The sequence below is a fragment of the Pan troglodytes genome, chromosome X (assembly GCF_028858775.2).
Source record: "Pan troglodytes isolate AG18354 chromosome X, NHGRI_mPanTro3-v2.0_pri, whole genome shotgun sequence".
NCBI lineage: Eukaryota > Metazoa > Chordata > Mammalia > Primates > Hominidae > Pan > Pan troglodytes.
This window is the reverse complement of record NC_072421.2, coordinates 48,747,970-48,770,459: the sequence shown is the minus strand read 5'-3', so window position 1 is coordinate 48,770,459 and position 22,490 is coordinate 48,747,970. Positions and strand designations below refer to the sequence as shown.

At 50.5% G+C, this 22,490-nt stretch overlaps 1 protein-coding gene across 15 annotated transcripts; it reads left to right on the top strand.

Moving 5' to 3' along the window:
• Nucleotides 1–1,336: 1,336 nt before the first annotated feature.
• On the top strand, nucleotides 1,337–13,062 carry SLC38A5 (solute carrier family 38 member 5). 15 transcript variants are annotated; one of them, XM_063804304.1, is made up of 17 exons: nucleotides 1,337–1,422; nucleotides 2,165–2,266; nucleotides 3,677–3,730; nucleotides 3,817–3,892; nucleotides 4,525–4,640; nucleotides 4,730–4,803; nucleotides 5,280–5,372; nucleotides 5,509–5,587; nucleotides 8,613–8,695; nucleotides 9,302–9,360; nucleotides 9,449–9,586; nucleotides 9,796–9,875; nucleotides 10,507–10,607; nucleotides 10,829–10,944; nucleotides 11,717–11,861; nucleotides 11,954–12,057; nucleotides 12,560–13,062. In XM_063804304.1, exons 3-17 carry the CDS (start codon nucleotides 3,678–3,680, stop codon nucleotides 12,659–12,661), a joined length of 1,419 nt encoding a protein of 472 aa, XP_063660374.1. In that variant the 5' UTR covers nucleotides 1,337–1,422; nucleotides 2,165–2,266; nucleotide 3,677; the 3' UTR covers nucleotides 12,662–13,062. The 15 variants fall into 15 exon arrangements, 13 of the variants coding, with proteins under 13 accessions (XP_063660374.1, XP_063660373.1, XP_063660370.1 ...); XM_063804303.1 differs by lacking the exon at nucleotides 1,337–1,422 and adding an exon at nucleotides 1,816–2,071; XM_063804300.1 differs by lacking the exon at nucleotides 1,337–1,422 and adding an exon at nucleotides 1,820–2,071 and having other exon boundaries at nucleotides 12,830–13,062.
• Nucleotides 13,063–22,490: the final 9,428 nt, after the last annotated feature.

Here is a 22,490-nt window from a genome sequence, read left to right as displayed (position 1 = left end):
GTACTCTGCATTCCTGTGCTTTGTGTTTGTGTGCAGGTATATGCTTTCCCTATATGTTTCTTTTCTGACTTGATTTGTGACTAGCTGTGTGTGTACACGGCTGTGTGCAGCCATTTGCTGAAATGCAGTTGTGTGTGTGTGAGTGTGTGAGAGAGAGAGAGAGAGGAGAGAGAGAGAGAAAGAAAGAGAGAGAGAAGGAGACTATGGCTTTTCTGTTTGTACAAAAATCATGTCAGCCTATGAGTGCCTCTCTCTGTGACTGGAGCTGTATGTGGTTACATGTGGTCACAAGTGCACATTCAAATTCACATACACAGAGATATCATTTTAGGGCTTGAACCTGGAAGTTTGCCTCCAGGGTCATCTGAACCTGGATTCAGGTTCAGATCCAGGGCCATCTGAACCTGGATCGTGTGTGTGGGAAAGACCCAGGACCCACAAACAATGTCATCAGCTGTGTGTAATTGTGTGCTCTGTGTGTGGCTGTGAATCTGTGTGTGTGATTTGCCTGTTGATTGTCTTTGGCATGGCTGTGGGTCCACGGGCGATGATGTTCAGGAGTCTCGAGTGTCTGGAAATCGGCACAAGCCTATCCCTGTGTTAGTCTGTGCTCTCTGTGAGTGGCTCTGAGCCTGTCGGTATTGATAGCTGTAAGACTATCGTCACTCTGTGTGGCCACGTGTGTGACTGTCCCATGAGCCTGTGCTCTTAACGTGCAGTGGTGAGTCTGTGTGTGTTCATGTCTGTCAGTCCTTATTCTCTTGTGTGGCTGTGAGTCTTTGTGCACCTCTGTGAGTGATGGCGAGTTGGCCCCCGTATCTGAGCCCCTTGATGGGGCTGTGATGGCTCCTGTTGTGTAGCTGCGATTCCTGAGTGTGCAGGAGTCTCTCTCCCGCTGTGGGGAAGTAAACGCCCCATCCCTTGTCCTCCTCTAACTGTGGGTGGGGTGAGGGCATCTAGGCCAGCTTTGAAGCCCCAGCCAGCTCCTGGCCTTTCCGGGAATTCTGTGTTCCCTGTCGGGGGTGGGCAGGCGGGTGAGGGGCCCAGACAGAGGCCTCTTGTCCACCTGGGCTTCAAGCAGCCCAGTCGAGGTGGTCCCAGACCCCAAGTCCACCCTGCCTGACATCCTGTAGCGGACACGTGCCTTGCCTGGGACAGGCATGCCTGTCATATGCCTGGAGGGGAGTGAACAGACGGACTCCCATAGAAGACAGACGGACAGACAGATAGTGGGACTTCTCAGGGCTTGGACAAGCCCCACCCCACGCTTGGGGTGGGGTCCAGGACTACAGTGCCCGCCCAGTTTGCGGACAGTGTGAGTTCACAGTCCACATTCCCCACCCAGCCACAAATGCCCTCCCTGCCTCCCTCTGGGGGCCCCCAAGATCTAGGGTCCTCTCGTGACTAGGCTGTCTGCCTGAGGTCTGCCTGGAATAGCCTGGCTACTACCCCTGCACCTGTTCCCCTGCTGTCCCCAGGCCTCTCTGCCTGAATCTGCCTCTCTCTGCCTCTTTTCTCCTGTCCCTCCAGGAGTCTCTCTGCCTCAACCACTCTCTCTGCCCCTTCATCTCTCTGAGCTGGTGTGTCTGGTCCTACCCTCTGTTTGGGGAGCTGTCTGGCTCTGTCCCCCACCTCTTGGCCAGCCTGTGTCTCCTGTCTATGACTGAGCCCAATTGCCTGTTGCCTTTCTGCAGGTGTTTCCACGAGCCTATCCCTACCCACCTGTTTGTTTCTGAGTCTGCCTGTGTGTCCCTTTCTCCCTGTCTCTGCCTGTCTTCCAAGCTCCCCTAGCATCCCCTCCTCCCGCCCATCTGTCTTTCTGTCCCTTCTGTGGTCTGTCTGTTCCTGTGCTGTTTCTCATGCCTGCTTTTTTGTAACTTCGGTTCTCCTACTCTCTCTGTCTCCTCTCTGCACCTTTTTCTGCCATCCATCCCATCCTGCTGTCCGTCTGCTCTGTGAGTCCATCCCCTCTGTCTGCCTGTCACTCTCTCTAGCTGTGGGTCTACACCCTCAATCTTTCAGGCCATTTCCCCCACCATCAACACACAAACAAACCGCTGTCTCCCTCCAAGTGGGTCCAGATAGGGGGCGCCCCTTCTCCACCTCTTCCCCCGCCCAGGGCCAGAAGGAGGGAAACGAAATTAAAATTAACATTTCTTCTCAGGAAAAAAAAAAAAGTACCACGCCAGAGCAGGAGCCTAGGCAGCCGAGAGGGTGCCCGAACCTGAGTCTGAGTTGCGGCCACTTCAGGAGCTGAGAGGAGCAGGTAGGTGAGGAGGGAGCGTGGGCTGCGGGGATGGTGTTCCTGGGGGCCTGAGATATGAGTAGGGGTCCTGGGAGGGGGCTCGGGGTTCCTTGGAGACATTTTAGCACTAGTGAGGAATGGAATGGCGTGTGTGGGGAGGTCCTTTTGGTACCCTGATCCCAGGAAGTGAATTCAGGTGTGGGTGGGAGGCTCCGGAGGGTGCTGGTGGTGGGGGATGGGACTCCTTGAGACCCTCCCTGTCCCAGGAACGGGATTCAGGACTTGGGAAAAGGATTTCCTGAGCCAGTTTGAGCTCTAATGGGGACCTTGAATGGGGGTTTCTGAGATACCTCCTTCCCAAGGAGTAAGCGCGGGAGGGAGCTGGGGTTTCTTCAGAGACGCTGTACCCACAAGACAGGGGCTCCAGGCTCGGGTGGGGATTGCAGAGACACCCCCACCCCAGGAAACTCGGTAGGCCACGGGAGGGGGTCTTTGATGAAGGTCTCAGAAATAGCTCTTCCTCCGGAGGGGAAATGAGGGCTCGGGCCAGGTTCCTGAGACACCCCACACCCCACACCCAGGAAGTTTCTCAAGTCTGGAAGTGTCTCCAAATTGACTTCTGCCAGAAGATGAGTGTTTAAGACTTGCTAGGGGCCCTGGAAAAGACCTCTAGGCCCTAGAATTGGGGTCAAATGGGAGTCCCTGGGTCATTTCTGTCCCTGGGAAGGGGCTCGGTTCGGGCACTGGTCTTTGGCTTCTAGTGAGGATATTCAGAGTCGTGGCAGAGAGCAGTTTGCAGCGTCTGGGGCAGGGGTCTCCGAGTCTGTCCCCAACCCTCAGCTCACTCAACAGGTTGCATTAGCTCTGGTCTCGGGCTTGGGGGCCCAGGCGGGAAGGAGGGGGGTGAGGGCATTAGGAGGGGTGGGGCAGCCAGGCCGACACGTGTCCCTGCAAGGAGTGAGCCGCCTGGCCACGCGGTGAGGGTGGAGGGAAGGAGGGGGGGTGGCGCGGGGGACCGGGGAATGAAAGACACAGATGGCAAGAGAGACAGCGTGAGTCTGGGGTCTGGGAGGAGAGGCTATCCCTTCTCCACGTGGTCGGCTCATCTGCTCTGGGGTCCGGCTCTCTCTGTAGCTTTCTGTCTCTCTCTCCCCCACTATTTCTCTCTCACTGGCTCTCTCTGTGTCTCTCTGAGTAACTAACTGTTGGCTTCTCTCCTTCTCTGATTTTTGTTCTTCTCTCTCTCTCATCTCTTTCTCTGTCAGTCTGCCTCCATTTCTATCCCTGTCTGTTCCTGCTCCCCTGCCTTATCTCTTTCTCCGTCTTTCCATCGGTCTCTATGGGACTCCCCTCCCCCCTTCTTCAGCTCCCCTCACTTTGAAGCATGCTCGTTCCATCTCTGATCCCCCCACCCCATTTCTTTGCCCACAGGATGGAACTGCAGGATCCAAAGATGAATGGAGCCCTCCCTTCGGATGCTGTGGGGTGAGTCAGGGGTCCAAGGAGGTGGGCTCAGGGATCAGGGGTCAGAGTTACCCTCTTATCGGCCCCTATTTCCCTGCCCTATCCAGCTACAGGCAAGAACGTGAGGGCTTCCTGCCCAGTCGTGGTCCTGCTCCTGGGAGCAAGCCGGTCCAGTTCATGGATGTGAGTGGCCCCACAGGATCTGTCCTGGTGGCACCTTCCCCAGCTAATCTCCTCCCGCACTGCTCCCTCTTCCCCACTCCTCCTCCTCCCTGCTGTTCCCCTGCCCAGCTATCTCCCCAGCGCAGCTACACACTACTTGGTCGCTCCCCTCTCCAGATACTCCTCTTCCCCAGATATGCCCTTTCCAGCTCTCTCCCTGGCCTTGTTTCTCCCCACCCGCTCTTCGGCCCAGTGACTGCCCTCCCTGGCTGCTCCCCTCCCGGCCTGCCTTTCTCCTCCAGCTGTTCTTCCTCCTCCAGCACTCCCCATCCTCAGCCTATCCCTACCCGCAGCGTCTCCCCTCCCCAGCTGTTTTACCTCTGGTGGCTGCTTCACCCTCCCCCGGTCCTCTCCACTTCCAGCTGCTCCCTCCAAAGTTTGTCCTAGTTTCCCCCTTCCCAGCTCTCCCCATTCGCAGCCTCTTCCATCTTCAACTCTTCTTCCCTGCTAGCCTCTTCCCTCCTCCGATGGTCTCTCCTTGGCTTCTCTCCACCCCGCTTGCTTCTTCTCCAGTCTTTCCCTGGCCCTGGCATTAGTCTCCTTACCCTGTGCCCCGTCCCAATGTGTGCCCGGGCTTTGCTCCTTGCGTGCAGTTCGAGGGGAAGACATCGTTTGGAATGTCAGTGTTCAACCTCAGCAACGCCATCATGGGCAGCGGCATCCTGGGGCTGGCCTATGCCATGGCCCACACGGGGGTCATCTTCTTCCTGTGAGTCCATAGGTGGCCTGCGGGGCCGGGGGTGTTGTGGGGCAGGTGGGAGGCCTGGGGCCAGGTCTGAGCTGTGCCACCTGCCGCAGGGCCCTGCTGCTGTGCATTGCGCTTCTGTCGTCCTACTCCATCCACCTCCTGCTGACCTGTGCTGGTATTGCAGGTGAGACCCGGAGCCTGGATCCCAGTCCCCACTCCACCCCTTTGGACCCCAGACTCTGGAGCCACATCCAGAGCTCAACACAGACCTTGGACCCCAGACCCCAGACCCAGCTCCCTGAATGCAGACCCCAGATCCCGGACCCAACACCCCAGAACCCACCCCCAGACCACTACACTCTACCTCTAACCCCCACCCCTCAGTCCCCGGTTCCCCAGCTCCTACCATGGTCTCAGTTCATAGTCTGGCTCCAAGACCCCTACTCTTACCTCCAGCCCTCATCCTTTTCCTTGGCCTCAGATCCCACCTCCCAGACTGTGCCCCCAAACTCAAGCCCAACTGCTTAACCCCCACCTTCATCCTCCATCAGTCAAAGCCGGTTCCCCCAAGCCCCAACTCCCCAGCTCCCGGGCCCTCTGGCCTGCACCTCTGGCCTGGCCTCCTGGACCTTCAACCCTGTTCCTGACTCCCCCCGCTAGGCATCCGAGCCTATGAGCAGCTGGGACAGAGGGCATTCGGGCCTGCGGGGAAGGTAGTGGTGGCCACAGTCATCTGTCTGCACAATGTTGGGGGTGAGGACTCTGGGAGGTGGGGGTCAGCTTGGGGGGAGAGGGCGGAGTGAGGTGGGCTTCCCCAGGCTGGGCTGGGGAAGACGGGGTGGGGGCATGAAGAGAATCCTTCTGCTTACACCTCCCCCACCTGCACCAGCCATGTCCAGTTACCTGTTCATCATCAAATCTGAGCTCCCCCTGGTTATCGGCACCTTCCTGTACATGGACCCCGAGGGGTGAGTGAGCAACACCCCTTGGCTGGCCAGCAGCCCCTTGACTCTGCCTGTGAGGCCCGGTCAGTATCTTCAGCGCTGTGTGTGCAGCTGACTTCCAGATGTTCTAGTTTGAGACTGCTGGGCAGGCCACTTGGGTCAGACTGATTCCTCTGTGTGCCTGTTGCTCTGACCACAGGAGTCCAGTCGACCGTGTGCTGATTTTGTGACTTATTCTGGCTGCTTCTGGCTGGAGGCTGACTCTTTATGTCCGGTTTACTCTGCTGCTGACCATGTGTGTGTGAATGTACATAGCCAATGGACTCAGACTCTGCCTGTGGGTTTGACTCTGCGTCTGCTGTCCTGGCTGATTCTCTTGGGCTAGCTCTGTGATTGACTACAGCTGTGTCCCGTATACTGGGATTCCAACCATATGTGTCTTACCCTCGGTCACTCTGACTTCCCCTGTCCAGCTGATTGTTTGAGCTTGATTCTAGGTTCATCTGGCTGAATCTGTCTAGCTGTGAGTGTGTGATCACTGACTCCATCTAGCTGTGAGTGTGTGATCGCTGACTCCAGCAGTGTGTCTGTGTGCACGTAGTATGCTGTGGTACCAACTATGTGTGACTCACTCTGACTGTACGTGTCCAGCCAACTCCATCTCTGTGTTTGATTTGGTGGCTGTTCTGGCAAATTCTCTCTGGTGTGTGTGTGTGTGTGTGTGTGATCCCTGAATGTGGCTATGTGTCCTCTGTATTATGGTTGCAACCATATATGCTGGACTGTTCTGATTATGCATCTGGCTGACTGTGTGTGAGTCCGGATCTGCTGTGCTGGCTCGGTATGTGTGGGGGGCATGTGCACGATGGGACTCCAGCAGGGCTAGTGTGTATGCACAGTGTGTTGCAGTGCTTGTGCTCCAGCTGCACGTGTGTAGCTGCCTCTGTGTGTTTCATGAACAGCTCTGTGTGTCCAGTGGCTAACTCTGCCTCTGGTCCCATGGGCTAACTCTGCCTCTGGTCCCATGGGCTTTGCATGGTGTGTAGATGTGTCTCTGGTTTTGTCAGTCTGACTCTGGTCTGTGTGACAGTTTTTTTTTTTTTTTTTTGACAGAGTCTCATTCTGTCGCCCAGGCTGGAGTGCAGTGACACGATCTCAGCTCACTGTAATCTCTGCCTCCCAGGTTCAAGCGATTCTCCTTCCTCAGCCTCCTGAGTAGGTGGGATTACAGGCATGCACCACCATGCTCGGCTAATTTTTTAATTTTATTTTTTTGAGACAGAGTCTTACTCTGTTGCCCAGGCTGGAGTGCAGTGGTGCCATCTTGGCTCACTGCAACCTCCACCTCCCAGGTTCAAGCCATCCTTCTGCCTCAGCCCCCATGCTTGGCTAATTTTTGTATTTTTAGTAGAGACGGGGTTTTGCCATGTTGGCCAGGCTGGTCTTGAACTCCTGACCTCAGGTGATCTGCTTGCCTTGGCCTCCCAAAGTGCTGGGATTATAGGCGTGAGCCACCACACCCGGCCAGTCTGACAATTTTAACTGAGTGCTTGATCTTTACTCTCTGTGTGTATCCTTTTAGATTTTTGGTTTGATTCTGAGAACACTAGATAGCTGATAGTGTGACCAGAGATGTCTCATTATTATAGTTAGCTCCCATTGGTTTATTTCTGTGTAACTGTATATGAGATAGAAAGAGACCATGTGAATGTCTAGAACATAGGCATTCAATCAAGTTGTTTTGAATGCATGAGCAGTTGTTCAGCTGATTCTGTCTTAACTGACTGTCTTGCCTGGTCACCTTCCTCCAATATCTGTACAGATCCCACCTTTTCTCAGAGCTTGGTTCCAACAGTGTGGCCAGCTGGATGATTTCGTTTCTATTTCAGTCTTTCTTTGGCTGTGCAGCCAAATCAGTCCACAGGCATACTTTCAGGCATCCAACAAACCTTGAGCTGTTCAAACAAGCATGCATGTGTGTTTCTGACTTTTTGATGGACTCTGCATCGTGGCTTGTCTACTGGATCATCAGACTGTTGCTCTACCTGTCAGACATACCACGATCGTGACTCACTCTCTTTGTGTCTGGCACCTTGTGTTGCACTGATTTTCTCCTTCCTTTCTTTCTCTTCTTTCTTTCTTTCTTTCTTTCTCTCTTTCTTTCTCTCTCTTTCTTTCTCTCTCTTTCTTTCCTCCCTCTTTCTTTCCTCCCTTCCTTCTTTTTTTTCTTTCTTTCTTTCTTTTTTTTTTTTTGAGTGTCTTGATCTGTCACCCAGGCTGGAGTGCAATGGCGCGATCTTGGCTCACTGCAACCTCTGCCTCCTGGGTTCAAGTGATTCTCCTGCCTCAGCCTCGCGAGTAGCTGGGATTACAGGCACGCGCCACCATACCTGGCTATTTATTTATTTATTTATTTATTTTTTTGAGACAGAGTCTCCCTCTGTCGCCCAGGCTGGAGTGCAGTGGCGTGATCTCGGCTCACTGCAAGCTCCACCTCCCGGGTTCATGCCATTCTCCTGCCTTAGCCTCCTGAGCAGCTGGGACTACAGGCACTCCCCACCACGCCCAGCTAATTTGTTTTGTATTTTTAGTAGAGACAGGGTTTCACCATGTTGGCCAGGCTGGTCTCAAACTCCTGACCTTAGGTGATCCACCCGCTTCAGCCTCCCAAAGTGCTGGGATTACAGGCGTGAGCCACCGCACCTGGCCTGGACTGATTTTTACATTGAGTCTGACTGACTTGGGGTGTTTGACCTTCTGGTTGTGCAACCACTTGCGAAGTCTGATGGCAAGTTTTGTCCAGCTGTGTATGTGTTAGCTGTGTCCCACTGATAGTATCTGACAATCTCATAATCAGCTTGACTGTTTTTGTCAACCCTATTGTGCCGTTTGTCACTGTGACCACCTGAATGATTTCTCAAGCTGAGGTTGTCAGCTTAACTCTCCTGACTTAGGGCAGAAAACTGCCTGTCCAGCTGTCTTCTGTGAGTGTCTGCCTGACAGTTTCCTTTGGCTGGCAGCTAGGCACTGTGTCTTCCTGTCTCTCTAGGGACTGGTTCTTGAAGGGAAACCTCCTCATCATCATTGTCAGTGTGTTAATCATCCTGCCCCTGGCCCTCATGAAACACTTGGGTAAGAGGCTCCCTGGGTTGGCCATTGGGTAGTGGGATTAGACAGAAGAAGCCAGACTGAGAAAACCCCCATTCATTTTCAAGGGCTGCAGAACACTAGGAGAGAGCTTATTTGATGTGGGCTTGAACAGATTAGTAGGAGTTTGCTATGGAGGGGAGGTTTTTCTGGGTGGAAGTAGAAGCTTATGCAAAGGTAACTGGGGTGGGTAGACCTTGAAGGCTAGACTAGGTGTTTGGAGTTCACTGTTCCGGGGGTCCATTGATTTTTTTGTTTTGTTTTGTTTTTTTGAGACCGAGTCTCACTCTGTCACCCAGGCTGGAGTGGTGCAATGGCGTGGTCTTGGCTCACTGCAACCTCTGCCTCCCGGTTCAAGCGATTCTCCTGCCTCAGCCTCCCGAGTAGCTGGGATTACAGGTGTATGCGCCACCACACCCAGCTAATTTTTGTATTTTTAGTAGAGATGGGGCTTTGCCATGTTGGCCAGGCTGGTCTCGAACTCCTGACCTCAGGTGATCCGCCCGCTTAGGCCTCCCAAAGCGCTAGGATTATAGGTGTGAGCCACCACGCCTGGCTGATTTCTGAGACTCTGTGTTTTGCCCCTCTTAGGCTACCTGGGGTACACCAGTGGTCTCTCTCTGACCTGCATGCTGTTTTTCCTTGTTTCGGTGAGTCACAGAGAAGCGGGGAGAGAGTTTGGGACATTGGGACATAGCTTCCTCCATGACCTGGCTTCCCTGCTGCCCCCATCCTCAGGTCATCTACAAGAAGTTCCAACTTGGCTGTGCTATAGGCCGCAATGAAACAGCAATGGAGAGTGAAGCTCTCGTGGGACTCCCTAGCCAAGGACTCAACAGCAGCTGTGAGGCCCAGATGTTCACAGTTGACTCACAGGTGTGTGTGCAGGCATGTAGGAGATTGCATCACACTCAGGCCCTCTGGTTCTGTCATATGGTGCATCCTGCTCAGAGTGGAGCCGGATATTGGACATTGGGAGCTTCTATGTGTCTGATATGGAGGGCGATTACGGGGCGGGAGGGGGATGGGAAGAAGGGGATGGACCCCTGTTGGCTCTAATCCCATGTACTCGGGCATTCCCCTAGATGTCCTACACAGTGCCCATTATGGCTTTTGCTTTTGTCTGCCACCCTGAGGTGCTGCCCATCTATACGGAGCTCTGCCGGTGAGTGGGCAGGCAAGTGGGCCTGAATGATGGGCCAGCAAGTGGGGTGGTAACCAGAATGTCTGACACTCCCTATAGCAGTCCTGGGACTGTCACTTGGTGGAAGCTAGGTTGTGTTATGGGAGGGGTTTGGGGTGGCCAGGAGGTCTTGGGGCACTCAGGGTAGTGACTGTTTGCTGATTGGGGCTTAAGTATTCTCCTATTTTAATATCCAGCACAAATGTGGATGGACAGAGTTGGGAAGCAGAGATCAGATGATCAGATGGAGGGGGTGATATGCATGGCTGGTGATATGGGGATAGGGAGGTACGGACAGACAGAGGCGGAGGCAGGGATGATATGATGGGAGATGTGTGGATGATCAGACAGAGGGACAGCATGGATGGTCAGATGGAAGAGGCAGTGGCAGTCAAACGCAGGGGAGAGGGAGACAGTCATATGGGGGGAGATATGGATGGTCAGAGAGGGGATTTTGGCTAGTCACAGGGGAGGCAGAGACGGGTGTCCCCATGTGTGCCAGCTGAATGTCAGTCTGGGAGAAGGGGACTCTGGAGGGTGGAGGCTGGCTTTGAGGGACCTGGGGCAAGTCTCAGGGTCTGGGCATGACAGTTCCACGACCTCTACACCTCAGGCCCTCCAAGCGCAGGATGCAGGCCGTGGCCAACGTGTCCATTGGGGCCATGTTCTGCATGTATGGGCTCACAGCAACCTTTGGATACCTCACCTTCTACAGTGAGTGGGGCTGGGGCTAGGGCTGGGGGGAGGGGGAAGGCCTGGGGCAGGAGCCTCTGAGCTCTTTCCTTCTGTGACCACGGACCTGTCAGTTTCCAAACAGAAGGTGTGCCTCACTTGTGTGGATTTTGTCACTGTGCATGTATGTATGGGTTTCTGGGGCATTGGTCCTGGTGCTCTCTCCACATCCTGCATCCCATACCCTCTGTCTCATGGCCCAGGCAGTGTGAAGGCGGAGATGCTGCACATGTACAGCCAGAAGGACCCGCTCATCCTCTGTGTGCGCCTGGCCGTGCTGCTTGCGGTGACCCTCACTGTGCCAGTCGTGCTGTTCCCTGTGCGTGGGGCCCACGGCTCAGAGGGACATGGATGGATGGGTAGAGGGCATAGGAATGGATGTGTGGGTCAAGGCTGGAAACAGGAGTGGATGGATGGATGAAGGAGGCAAGGATGGACAGACAGGAAAGGGCAGCGTTTTCAGATGGACAGAGATGGCAAAAATCGATAAACAGAAGTGGGGAGGACATAGATAGCAGGAGAGAGAGGGTCAGGGGACAGGGTAGTCAGTTGGAGGGAGGAGGCACAGATGGATGGCTAGAAAGAAGAGGGAGGCAGGAAGGGTCAGTTGGAGGGTAGAATTAAGAAACAGGGATGGACAGAAAAAGGGTGGAGGCTGAAGTGATGGGATGTAGGAGGGTCAAGTCTCCCAGATGGGGAGGCAGAACTAATTAGACAGAGGAGGGAGGTAGAGGTCAGATGGAGAGAGGCAGGGAGCTCACACAGGGTGGAAGGATCGGTGGATGGTCAGACAGAAGGAGAAGGCAAAGATGGTCAGCTAGAGGAGGAGGCAAGGATTTCAGACAGTGGGTGCAGGTGCCGATGGGTGTTCAGACAGAAGGAAGAGACGTGGGTTGTCAGAGGATGGAGGCAGGAAGCCTGTTCAGAACATGGAGACACAGATGTTGGGTTAGGCAGGGTGGAGCCATAGATAGTCAGAGGGAGGGGAAATCAGGGATCTCAGCCAGAGGGTGGAGCTAAAGACAGATGATCACGTGGAAGGGGGGCAGCACTTGGGTCCTGACTTCTGTCCCACCCTACTCTGGCCACAGATCCGCCGGGCCCTGCAGCAGCTGCTTTTCCCAGGCAAGGCCTTCAGCTGGCCACGACATGTGGCCATAGCTCTGATCCTGCTTGTTTTGGTCAATGTCCTTGTCATCTGTGTGCCAACCATCCGGGATATCTTTGGAGTTATCGGTCAGTAAACCTCACCCCAGTCCCATACCCCATCTAATATGGGCCTTGTCCCCAAGTCAGGTTGACTCCTGTCCCTCCTTCTTGTTCTCCAGGGTCCACCTCAGCCCCCAGCCTCATCTTCATCCTCCCCAGCATCTTCTACCTCCGCATCGTACCCTCTGAGGTGGAGCCTTTCTTATCCTGGCCCAAGATCCAGGTAAGCATTCCAGGGCAGAGCTAGGGAGAGCGGGAGCACTCCAAGGAGGGAGTGCTCACTCCAGGATGGCTGGAGGTGAAAGGGACATGCATAGGAGGGGGCTGGGAGAGCATCTGAAAGAATGGTCTGGAAGAATGAAGGTGATTGTCTTAGGAAGGGGCAGAGGAGACAGAGCACCAGCAGGGTCCAGGAAGACAGGGAGCACTCAAACAGAGGCTGGCATAGAGGGAGCATTCTCCAGACAGATGGAAAGAGCACTATTGGGAAGAGAGCTGGAAGCACTTTGAAGAAGGAGGATGGAGGAACGTATTCTGTCATGGGTCCTGGGAAGGTGGAAGGACTCGCAGAAAGGGGCTGGCTGTAAGGAAGGAGAGGGCACACAGAGGAGGGTCAGGAATGGATGGAGCACTCTCTGAAGGAGGTGGAAGACTTGAGGAACATTCTCAGAAGGCAACTGGGTGAGGAGTCCCAACCAGCCCCATCTTGTCTCTCTGGCCCACAGGCCCTGTGCTTTGGAGTCCTGGGAGTCCTCTTCATGGCCGTCAGTCTAGGCTTTATGTTTGCCAACTGGGCCACAGGCCAGAGCCGCATGTCTGGACACTGATCAGGCCCTGCTGGCCCAGGTCCCTGTGCGCATGCACATGGAGGGGTCAGGGCCGCTCCCTAGGGTCCCTCCTGCCCAACATGTGGAGGTGGCTGGTTCCCATGAACGTGGTTATCAGAGGCGGGGGACAGCAGAGGCTGCAGACTGGCCCACTTCCCTCCTCCCCAGGGATGCCAAGCTTGGATCATGGCCCTAATCCCAACCCCAACCCCATGGGAGGAGGAGGAGGAGGAAGAAGAGGAGGAGGAGGAGGAGGAGGAGGAGGAGGCGGCGGCGGCGGCGGCGGCCAGGTCCTGGTGGAGCCTTTGCCCAGCCCAGTCCTCTCTGCCTCCTCCTGGCTGAAGCTGTTTGTCAGGATTACCCTCGGGCTAAAGAGGAAAAATAAAGATGTTGAGCTACCACTCTGGACTCAGCCTTCTGATCTTTCTCTTAGTCTTGCTGGGGGAGCCTGCTGGAGTCCAGGCTGGAGCAAACTGAAGCCCTGCGAGTGGGACTGTGCCTGATCATGCATTCACTCACTTCACTCTTTCAGTAACTTGCTACTCAACTTAATATTTCACCCACTTGGCCAGGAGCAGTGACTCACGCCTGTAATCCCAGCACTTTGGGAGGTTGAGGCCGGCGGATCACTTGAAATCACAAGTTTGAGACCAGCCTGGCCACCATGGCAAAACCCCGTCTCTACTAAAAAATACTAAAATTAACTGGGTGTGGTGGTGCACGCTATAGTCCCAGCTACTTGGGAGGCTAAGGCGGGAGAATCACTTGAACCCGGGAGGCGGAGGTTGCAGTGAGCCAAGATTGTGCCACTGTACTCCAGCCTCGGCGACAGAGTGAGACTCCATCTCACACACAGAAAAAGACTTCACTCATTCACTTGGTAAACATCTCCTGAAAGCCTACTGGGTGCCAGGCACTATTCTAGGTGCTGGGGATATAGCAGTGAACCAAGCAGACAATAGTGCCCTGGAGTTGATGTTCTGACACACGAGTGGGCAAATCCATCCTGCTGCCTATTTTGGTATGGCCCTTGAACTAAGACTGGCTTTCATATTTCTAAATGATTGAAAAAAGGTGGATCCAGCATGGTGGCTTATGCCTGTAATCACCAGCACTTTGGGAGTCTGAGGCAGGAGGATCATTTGAGAGCAGCCTGGGCAACACGGCAAGACCCCATCTCTACAAAAAATATTAAAAGAAATAGCCGGGTGTGATAGTGCAAGCCTATAGTCCCAGCTACTTGGGAGACTGAGGTGGGAGGATCGCTTGAGCCAGGGAGATTGAGGGTGCAGTGAGCTATGATCACGCCACTGCACTCTAGCCTGAGTGACAGAGTGAGACCCTGTCTCAAAAAGAAAAGGGGCTGGGTATGGTGGCTCATGCCTGTAATCCTAGCACTTTGGGAGGCCGATGCGGGCAGATCACCTGAGGTCAGGAGTTCTAGACCAGCCTGGCCAACGTGGTGAAACCCCGTTTCTACTAAAAATACAAAAATCAGCCAGGCATGGTGGCACGCGCCTGTAATCCCAGCTACTCAAGAGGCTGAGGCAGGAGAATCACTTGAACTCGGGAGTCAGAGGTTGCAGTGAGCCAAGATCTCACCACTGCACTCCAGCCTCTGTCTCAAAAAAAAGAAAAGAAAATGAAAAAATATTATTAAAAGAAATAATATTCTGTGACACTTGGAAATTATGTGAAATTCAAATTTCAGTGTCTAAATCATTTACATATCAATTTCAGTGTCTGTAAATTATTTACATATCATTTACAGTGTCTTCTTCGTTTACATATTGTTTGTGGCTTTCTCGTGCAGAGCTGAGGATTTGCAACAGAGACCATATGGCCTACAAAGCCTGAGCTATTAACTCTCTGGCCCTTTTCAGAAAATGTTAGCTGACCTCTGACTTAACAAAGAGAATAAAAGAGAAATCATTCCTCATAAAGATGGTGCAATGAAGAAAATGAGCGATGTGAGAGTGGTGTGGGGAGGTGGTGGGTGAGGAGGCATTCAGCGAGACCTCACTAAGGAGGGGACAATGAATTTGGTCCCAGGTTGGCTGAAAGGAGAAAGCCTCATGGTTATTTTGGCAAAGGGTGTTCCAGGCAGAGGGAGCAACAGGTGCAAGGGCCCCGAGGTAGGAACGAGCATGGCTGGTCCAAGCAAGAGCAAGGAGAAGCTAGCATGAGTATGTGAGTGCCATTTTCACCACAGCCTTGTCAACAGCCTGAGCAATGCAACAGATTTTTGTCAACCTCATAGAAAAAATGGTATTGCCATTACACTTCACATGCGTGTGTGTGTGTGTGTGTGTATATTTCTAATTCTTTAATTTTTAATTTTTAACTGTTTTTGAGACAGGGTCTTGCTCTGTCACCCAGGCTGGAGTGCAGTGGTGCCATCACGGCTCACTGAAGCTTTAGCCTCCCAGGCTCAAGCTATCCTCCTGCCTCAGCCTTCTGAGTAGCTGGGACTACAGGCATGCACCACTATGCCTGGATAACTTTAAAATTTTCAGTAGAAATGAGATCTCTCTATGTTGCCTAGGCTGCTCTCAAACTCTTGGGCTCAAGTGATCCTCCCACCTTGGCCTCCCAAAGTGCTCGGATTACAGGCATGAGCCGTATTTATGAAATAAGGTTTTTTTTTTTTTTTTTTTTTTGGCAGGGTTTCACTGTCACCCAGCCTGGAGTACAGTAGTGAGATCACAGCTCACTGCAACCTCAACTTCCCGGGTTCAAGTGATTCTCTTACCTCAGCCTCCCAAGTAGCTGGGACCACAGGCATATGCCACCACACCCGGCTTATTTTATTTTATTTTATTTTATTTTTTCGATGAAGTCTTGCTCTTGTCTCCCAGGCTGGAGTGCAATGGCATGATCTCGGATCAGTGCAACCTCTGTTCCCCGGGTTCAAGTGATTCTCTTGCCTCAGCCTCCCGAGTAGCTGGGACTACAAATGTGTGCCACCACACCTGGCTAATTTTTTGTATTTTTAGTAGAAACGGGGTTTCACCATGTTAGTCAGGATGGTCTCGATCTCCCGACCTCGTGATCCACCTCCCGACCTCGTGATCCACCTGCCTCAGCCTCCCAAAGTGCTAGGATTACAGGTGTGAGCCACTGCGCCCGGCCTTTTTTGTATTTTTTTGTAGAGACGGGGTCTCACCATGTTGCCCAAGCTGGTCTCGAATTCCTGGGCTCAAGTGATCCACCCATCTCGGCCTCCCAAATTGCTGAGATTATAGGCATGAAGCACCGCACCCAGCCTGAAGGAAGCTTTTAGATGTTTGAGAGACATTTGCTTATCTTCCCAGATAATTTTTATGCATTTATAAGCTACTACACATATATATTATTTCCCTGCTTCTATTTACAAATAGGGCAGTTGTCTGTAGTTGATTAATACTATATGCTCCTTGTTTCACTGTTCTTTATCCCTTACTGCCACTAAACTTAAGCTCAACAAGCCATTCTTTTTGAGAATAACGGTAGCCTGAAATTCCAGCACCTGGCCTTCAAACTGCAAGTCTTGGCTGGGCACGATGACTCATGCTTGTAATCCCAGCACTTTGGGAGGCCAAGGCAAGAGGATGACTTGAGGCCAGGAATTTGAGACCAACCTGGGCAACATAATGAGATCCTGTCCCTAAGTTTTTTTTTTAATTAGCTGGGCATGGTGGTGTGCACCTGCAGTCTCAGCTACTCAGGGAGGCTGAGGTGGGAGAATTGCTTGAACTAAGGAGTTCAAGGCTGCAGTGAGCTGGATTGGACCATTGCACTCCAGCCTGGGCAACAGAGTGAGACCTTGTCTCAAAAACAAAAAAACAAAAAAACAAAACAAAAAAAAGCAACAACCCCCCCCCCCACCAGAAACCTCATACCCATTAATAGTAACTCCCCACTCCACCCAGCCTTTGGGAACCATGAATCTACTTTCTGTCCCTACGGATTTGCCTATTCTTGGCATTCATATGAGTGGAATCATACACTGTGGCCTTTTGTGTCTGGCTTCTTTCACTTAGCATATTTTCAAGGTTTATGCATGCCACAGCATGTATCAGTACTTCATTAAATCTTCCGATCCATGAAAAATGGGCTATCTTTCCATTTATTTAGGTCTTTAATTTCCTTCAGCAATGTTTTGTAGTTTTCAGTGCAGAAGTCTTACACTTCCTTGGGATGCAAGTCCTACTTAGGGGATTTTAGTAGTCTTTTGGTGCTGCTATGATAGAATACCTCAGACTGGGTAATTTGTATAGAACAGACATTTATTTTCTCACAGTTCTGGAGGCTGGAAAGTCCAAGATCAAGGCACCAGCATCTGGTCAGCGCTTTTTGCTGCATTCTCATATGGCAGAAGGCAGAAGGACATGAGAGAAGCAACTCCCTCCATCTCATTTATAAGGATACCTAATCTCATTAGGGAGAACCCCTCATGGCCTAGTCACTTCTTAAAGACCCTATCTCTTAATACTGTCACATTGACAACACCTGAGTTTTGGAGGGGACACATTCAGACCATACTAGGGATTAAAAATAACATCTTAATTTTTAGCAATCTAGTTCAGATTGATACCAACTTAATTTCAATACTATACAAAACATTGCTCTTATATAGCTTTGTCCACTCCCTTTACTGCCACTAAACTTAAGCTCAACAAACCATTCTTTTTGATAATAATGGTAACCTGAAATTCCAGCACCTGGCCTTAAAACTGCAAGTCTTGACTCATGCCTATAATCCGGGCACTTTGGGAGGCTAAGGAGGATGACTTGAGGCCAGGAATTTGAGACCAACCTGGGCAACATAGTGAGATCCTGTCTCTACACAATATTTATTTATTTATTATTTATTTATTTATTTATCTATTTATTTAGAGACAGAGTCTTGCTTTGTTGCTCAGGCTGGAGTGCAATGGCGCGATTTTGGCACACTGCAACCTCTGCCTCCCGGGTTCAAGCGATTTTCCTGTTTCAGCCTCCTGAGTAGCTGGGACTACAGGCATGCGCCACCGTGCCCAGCTAATTTTTGTATTTTTAGCAGAGACAGGGTTTCACCATGTTGGCCAGGCTGGTTTCAAACTCCTGACCTCAGGTGATCCGCCTGCCTTAGCCTCCCAAAGTGCTGAGATTACAGGTGTGAACCACCGCGCCCAGCCCCAATTTTTTTTTTTAATTAGTCGGGCATGGTGGTTTGCACCTGCAGTCCCAGCTACTCAGGGAGGCTGAGGTGGGAGAGTTGTTTGAACCTAGGAGTTCAGGGCTGCAGTGAGCTGTGATTGCACCACTCACTCCAGCCTGGGCAACAGAGTGAGACCTTGTCTCAAAAAGAAAAAAAAGCAAGTCTTCATATTTAACAGAAACCCCAAAAAGAGATGAGGGCAATGTCCCTACTCCTAGCATCAGCAGAAGATGAATTTTTCATTTTGATTATTACACTTTTAAACTCCAGAAATTTCTATTTGGTTCATTTTTTATATTTCTATGTCTGTATTGATACTCTCTATTTGGTGAGATATTGTTTCTATACTTTAGTTCTTTAGACATAGTTTCTTTGAGGTTTTTGGACGTATTTTAAATAGCTAATTTAAAGTCTTTTTATTAGAAAACCCAGCATCTGGCTGGGCGTGGTGGCTCACACCTGTAATCCCAGCACTTTGGGAGGACAAGGCAGGTGGATCACTTGAGGTCAGGAGTTCAAGATCAGCCTGGCCAATATGGTGAAACCCTGTCTCTACTAAAAATACAAAAAGTAGCCAGGTGTGGTGGTGGGTGCCTGTAGTCCCAACTACTTGGGAGGCTGAGGCAGGAGAATTGCTTGAGTCTGGGAGGCAGAGGTTGCAGTGAGCCGAGATTGCACCACTGCACCCCAGCCGGGGCGACAGAGCGAAACTCTGTCTCAAAATAAATAAATAAATAAAATAAAATAAAATACATTAAGAAAAAAGGAAAACCCAACATCTGGGCTTTCTCAGGGACGGTTTCTATAGGTGGTCTTTTTTCTTTATTCTGTGGATGGGTCGTATTTTCTTCTTTCTTTGCATGTGTCATAATTTTTTATTGAAAACTGGACATTTCAAATAATATAATGTGGCAACTCTGGAAACCAGATTCTGTCCCTTCCCTAGGGTTTCTTGTTGCTGTTTTGTTTGTTTGTTTTCAATGTTTGTTTAGGCTGAGCTCGGTGGCTCATGCCTGTAATCCAAGCACTTTGGGAGGCCAAGGCAGGAGGATCATTTGAGCCTAGGAGTTTGAGACCAGCTCGGGCAACAGAGTGAGACCCTGTCTCTTAAAAAAGAAAAAAAAATTGGCCGAGCGCGGTGGCTCACGCCTGTAATCCCAGCACTTTGGGAGGCCGAGGCAGGTGGATCGTGAGGTCAGGAGATTGAGACCATCCTGGCTAACACAGTGAAACCCCGTCTCTACTAAAAATACAAAAAAATTAGCCAGGCGTGGTGGCGGGCCCCTGCAGTCCCAGCTACTCGGGAGGCTGAGACAGGAGAATGGTGTGAACCCGGGAGGCGGAGCTTGCAGTGAGCTGAGATCGCACTACTGCACTCCAGCCTGGGCGACAGAGTGAGACTCCATCTCAAAAAATAAATAAATAAATAAATAAATTAAATTAGCTTGGTGTGGTGGCGCATGCCTATAGTCCCAGCTACTCAGAGGCTGATGCTGGAGGATTGCTTGAGCCTGGGAGATCAAGGCTGCAGTGAGCCGTGTTAGTGCCACTGTACTCCAGCCTGAGAGACAGAGCAAGACCCTGTCTCAAAACACAAGTTTGTCTAGTTTTTTTCCTGAACAAATTCTGTAGTCTCTATTCCTTGTCCTCTGTGGCCACTGAAGTCTCTTGGTTAGCTTAGTGGCCACTAATGATTGAACAGAAATTTCTTTAAATGCCTGGAACCAGTATGTCTCCCAGTCTTTGCCAAGGGGATCTGTGTATGTGTTGGGACATACCTTCTGCACTCAGCCTGGCAGTTTACAACGTTGCCTTATCTTTCTCTTCCTGCTTGCTCAGAGCCTCGAGGTCTGCAGAGGTGAGAGATTAAAGCCTACTTAGTTCTTCTGTGGGCATTCGCCTAGCTGCGGCCCAGGGCGTATGTGTGTGGCCTTCTAGATTCCCAGGCATGTGTTGGAGTTATTCAAGCCCCATTTTCCAGCCTTTCCTTCTTCTTCTTCTTTTTTTTTTTTTTTTGAGATAGAGTCTTGCTCTGTTGCCAGGCTGGAGTGCAGTGACGCGATCTCGGCTCACTGCAACCTCTGCCTCCTGGATTCAAGCAATTCTCCTGCCTCAGCCTCCTGAGTAGCTAAGATTACAGGTGCACACCACCACACCTAGCTAATTTTTGTATTTTTAGTAGAGATGGGGTGTCTAGTAGAGACCATGTTGGCCAGGATGGTCTCGATCCCTTGACCTCGTGATCCACCTGCCTCAGCCTCCCAAAGTGCTGGGATTACAGGCATGAGCCACCATGCCTGGCCTCCAGCCTTTCCTTTTAAGCTTGCTGGTTGATGTATTGTTTGTCCCAACTGCTATTCACTACCCCAGGTTGTAGCGTCAGTTTGAGTGAGGTCAAATGAAGACAAGCCTTTCAAGTGGGTTCTTCCAGGGAACCACCAGACAAGTCAAAGCAAACAACTGTAATTCTTTGTGAATAAGGTCCATTCTTTTCTCTCTGGTACTGGTACCTGTACTGGGAATGCGGATCATTGTCTTCAGGGCTACCACCAAGCTGGGAGCAGGAGATGGGACAAGGGTAAGTTAAAATACCACAAAGCTTACTGTTCTTATGGAGATTCAGCTGGTTTTTCTCCTTCCTTCCTTCCTTTCTTTCTTTCTTCCTTCCTTCTTTCCTTCCTTCCTTCCTTCCTTCCTTCCTTCCTTCCTTCCTTCCTTCCTTCCTTTTTCTTCCTTTTTCTTTTTTGACAGTCTTGCTCTGTTGCCCAGGCTGGAGTGCAGTGGTGCCATCTCAGCTCACTGCAACCTCCACTTCCCGGGTTCAAGCAATTCTTGTGTCTCAGCCTCCTGAGTAGCTGAGATTACAGGCACGTGCCACCACGCCTGGCTAATTTTTGTATTTTTAGTAGAGACGGGGTTTCACCATGTTGGCCAGGCTGGTCTCGAACTCCTGACCTCAAGTGATCTGCCTGCCTTGGCCTCCCGAAGTGCTGGATTACAGGCGTGAGCCACTTAGCTGGTTTTTCTTGATTAAACATTCCTCTGCTTGTTATAAGCTTTCGGTTAGTTTTCAAAGTTCTGAAAAAGTTGATCCTGACAGTTTTTGCCAGTTTTTTCACTGATTTTTATAGAGGCATAGATTTTTGGAGTTCTCTATTCCACCATTTACTTTGTGTTAGCAACATTAAACATTTTAAATATCATTACTTGACATTAAAAGGTTTAAATTTGATGATAACTTTAGTTTCCATTTTCACATGTCCTTTGATTACTTTAACTCTAATCTCCTTCTCTTTCAGTGTTTGTGTTGTTGTGGCCTAGAACTTTATTTTTGTTGCTTTTTCTTTCTTTTTCCACATGTTCTAATGTGGCCTAGTATTTTAGTACCACTTCAAATTTATGATCCCCAAATGCTCCCAATCAATATTTTTCCAAATGACATCATCTTTATGAACACTGGATTATAATTAAACTACATTAAAGCAGCATGTGTTTTAGTGAATAATTCCTTAAATAATAAAGTAATAGGTCTGGGTGAGCTCACATAAGGAGCATTGGTGCTTTTTACCAAAGCTGGAAAATTCTCAGCCATTGTTCCTTTGAACATTGTTCTCCATAAATCTTTCTATTCTCCCTTTCTAGAATTTGTGTTCAATATATGTGAGCTCTTTTCATTCTATCCTCCATATCTTTATATTTTCCATTTCTTTTTTTTTTTTTTTTTTTTTTTGACACGGAGTTTCACTCTTGTCCAGGCCGGAGTGCAATGACACAATCTCGGCTCACTGCAACCTCCGCCTCCCAGGTTCAAACAATTCTCGTGCCTCAGCCTCCTGAGTAACTGGGATTACAGGCATGCATCACCATGCCTGGCTAAGTTTTGTATTTTTAGTAGAGATGGGGTTTCACCATGTTGGTCAGGCTGGTCTCGAATGCCTGACCTCAGGTGATCCACCCGCCTCAGCCTCCCAAAGTGCTGGGATTACAGGCTTGAGCCACCATGCCTGGCCTATTTTCTGTTTCTTTATCTCTAATGGTGTGTTTTCCTCAGAGCTATATTTTCGTTCGCTAATTATTTCTTCGTTTGTGTCTAATCTGCAGTTTAATAAGTTTATTAATTATTTAAATCACCATTTTCACTTCTAGAAGTTGTATTTGGTTATTGTGCAGGTGTTCAGATAAGCCTGTTGTTTCTCATCCTGATCTTTCATTAAGAAATGTATTTTTAGCTTGGGCAATATAGTAAGACCCCATCTCTAAAAAAAAAAAATAGGTGGGTATGGTGGCATGTGCCTGTAGTCCTAGCTACTTGGGAGGCTGAGGCAGGAGGATTGCTTGAGCCCAGGAGTTTGAGGCTGCAGTGAGCTATAATTGCCCCACTGCACTCCAGCCTGGATGACAGGGCGAGACCCTGTCTCAAAAAAAATTGTATGTTTTTCCCTTTTTACTTGGGAATAATATAGATTTATGGGAAATTGCAAAAATAGTACAGAGATGTCCCATATACCCTTTACTGAGTTTCCTCTATATTATAGTAGTGTAAAAATACTATAGTACAATATCAAAATCAGGAAATTGACATTGGTGCAATAGTGTGTATAGTCCTATGCCTATTTATCCCATGTGTAGACTCCTGTAACCAACACC

Coding starts and splice junctions, on each gene's coding strand:
- SLC38A5 (XM_063804299.1), top strand. CDS start 2,577: ATGGGGGTTTCTGAGATACCTCCTTCCCAAGGAGTAAGCGCGGGAGGG. Junction 4,804..5,279: donor GACCTGTGCTGGTATTGCAG/GTGAGACCCGGA, acceptor TCCCCCCGCTAG/GCATCCGAGCCTATGAGCAG. Junction 8,696..9,301: donor GGCCCTCATGAAACACTTGG/GTAAGAGGCTCC, acceptor TGCCCCTCTTAG/GCTACCTGGGGTACACCAGT.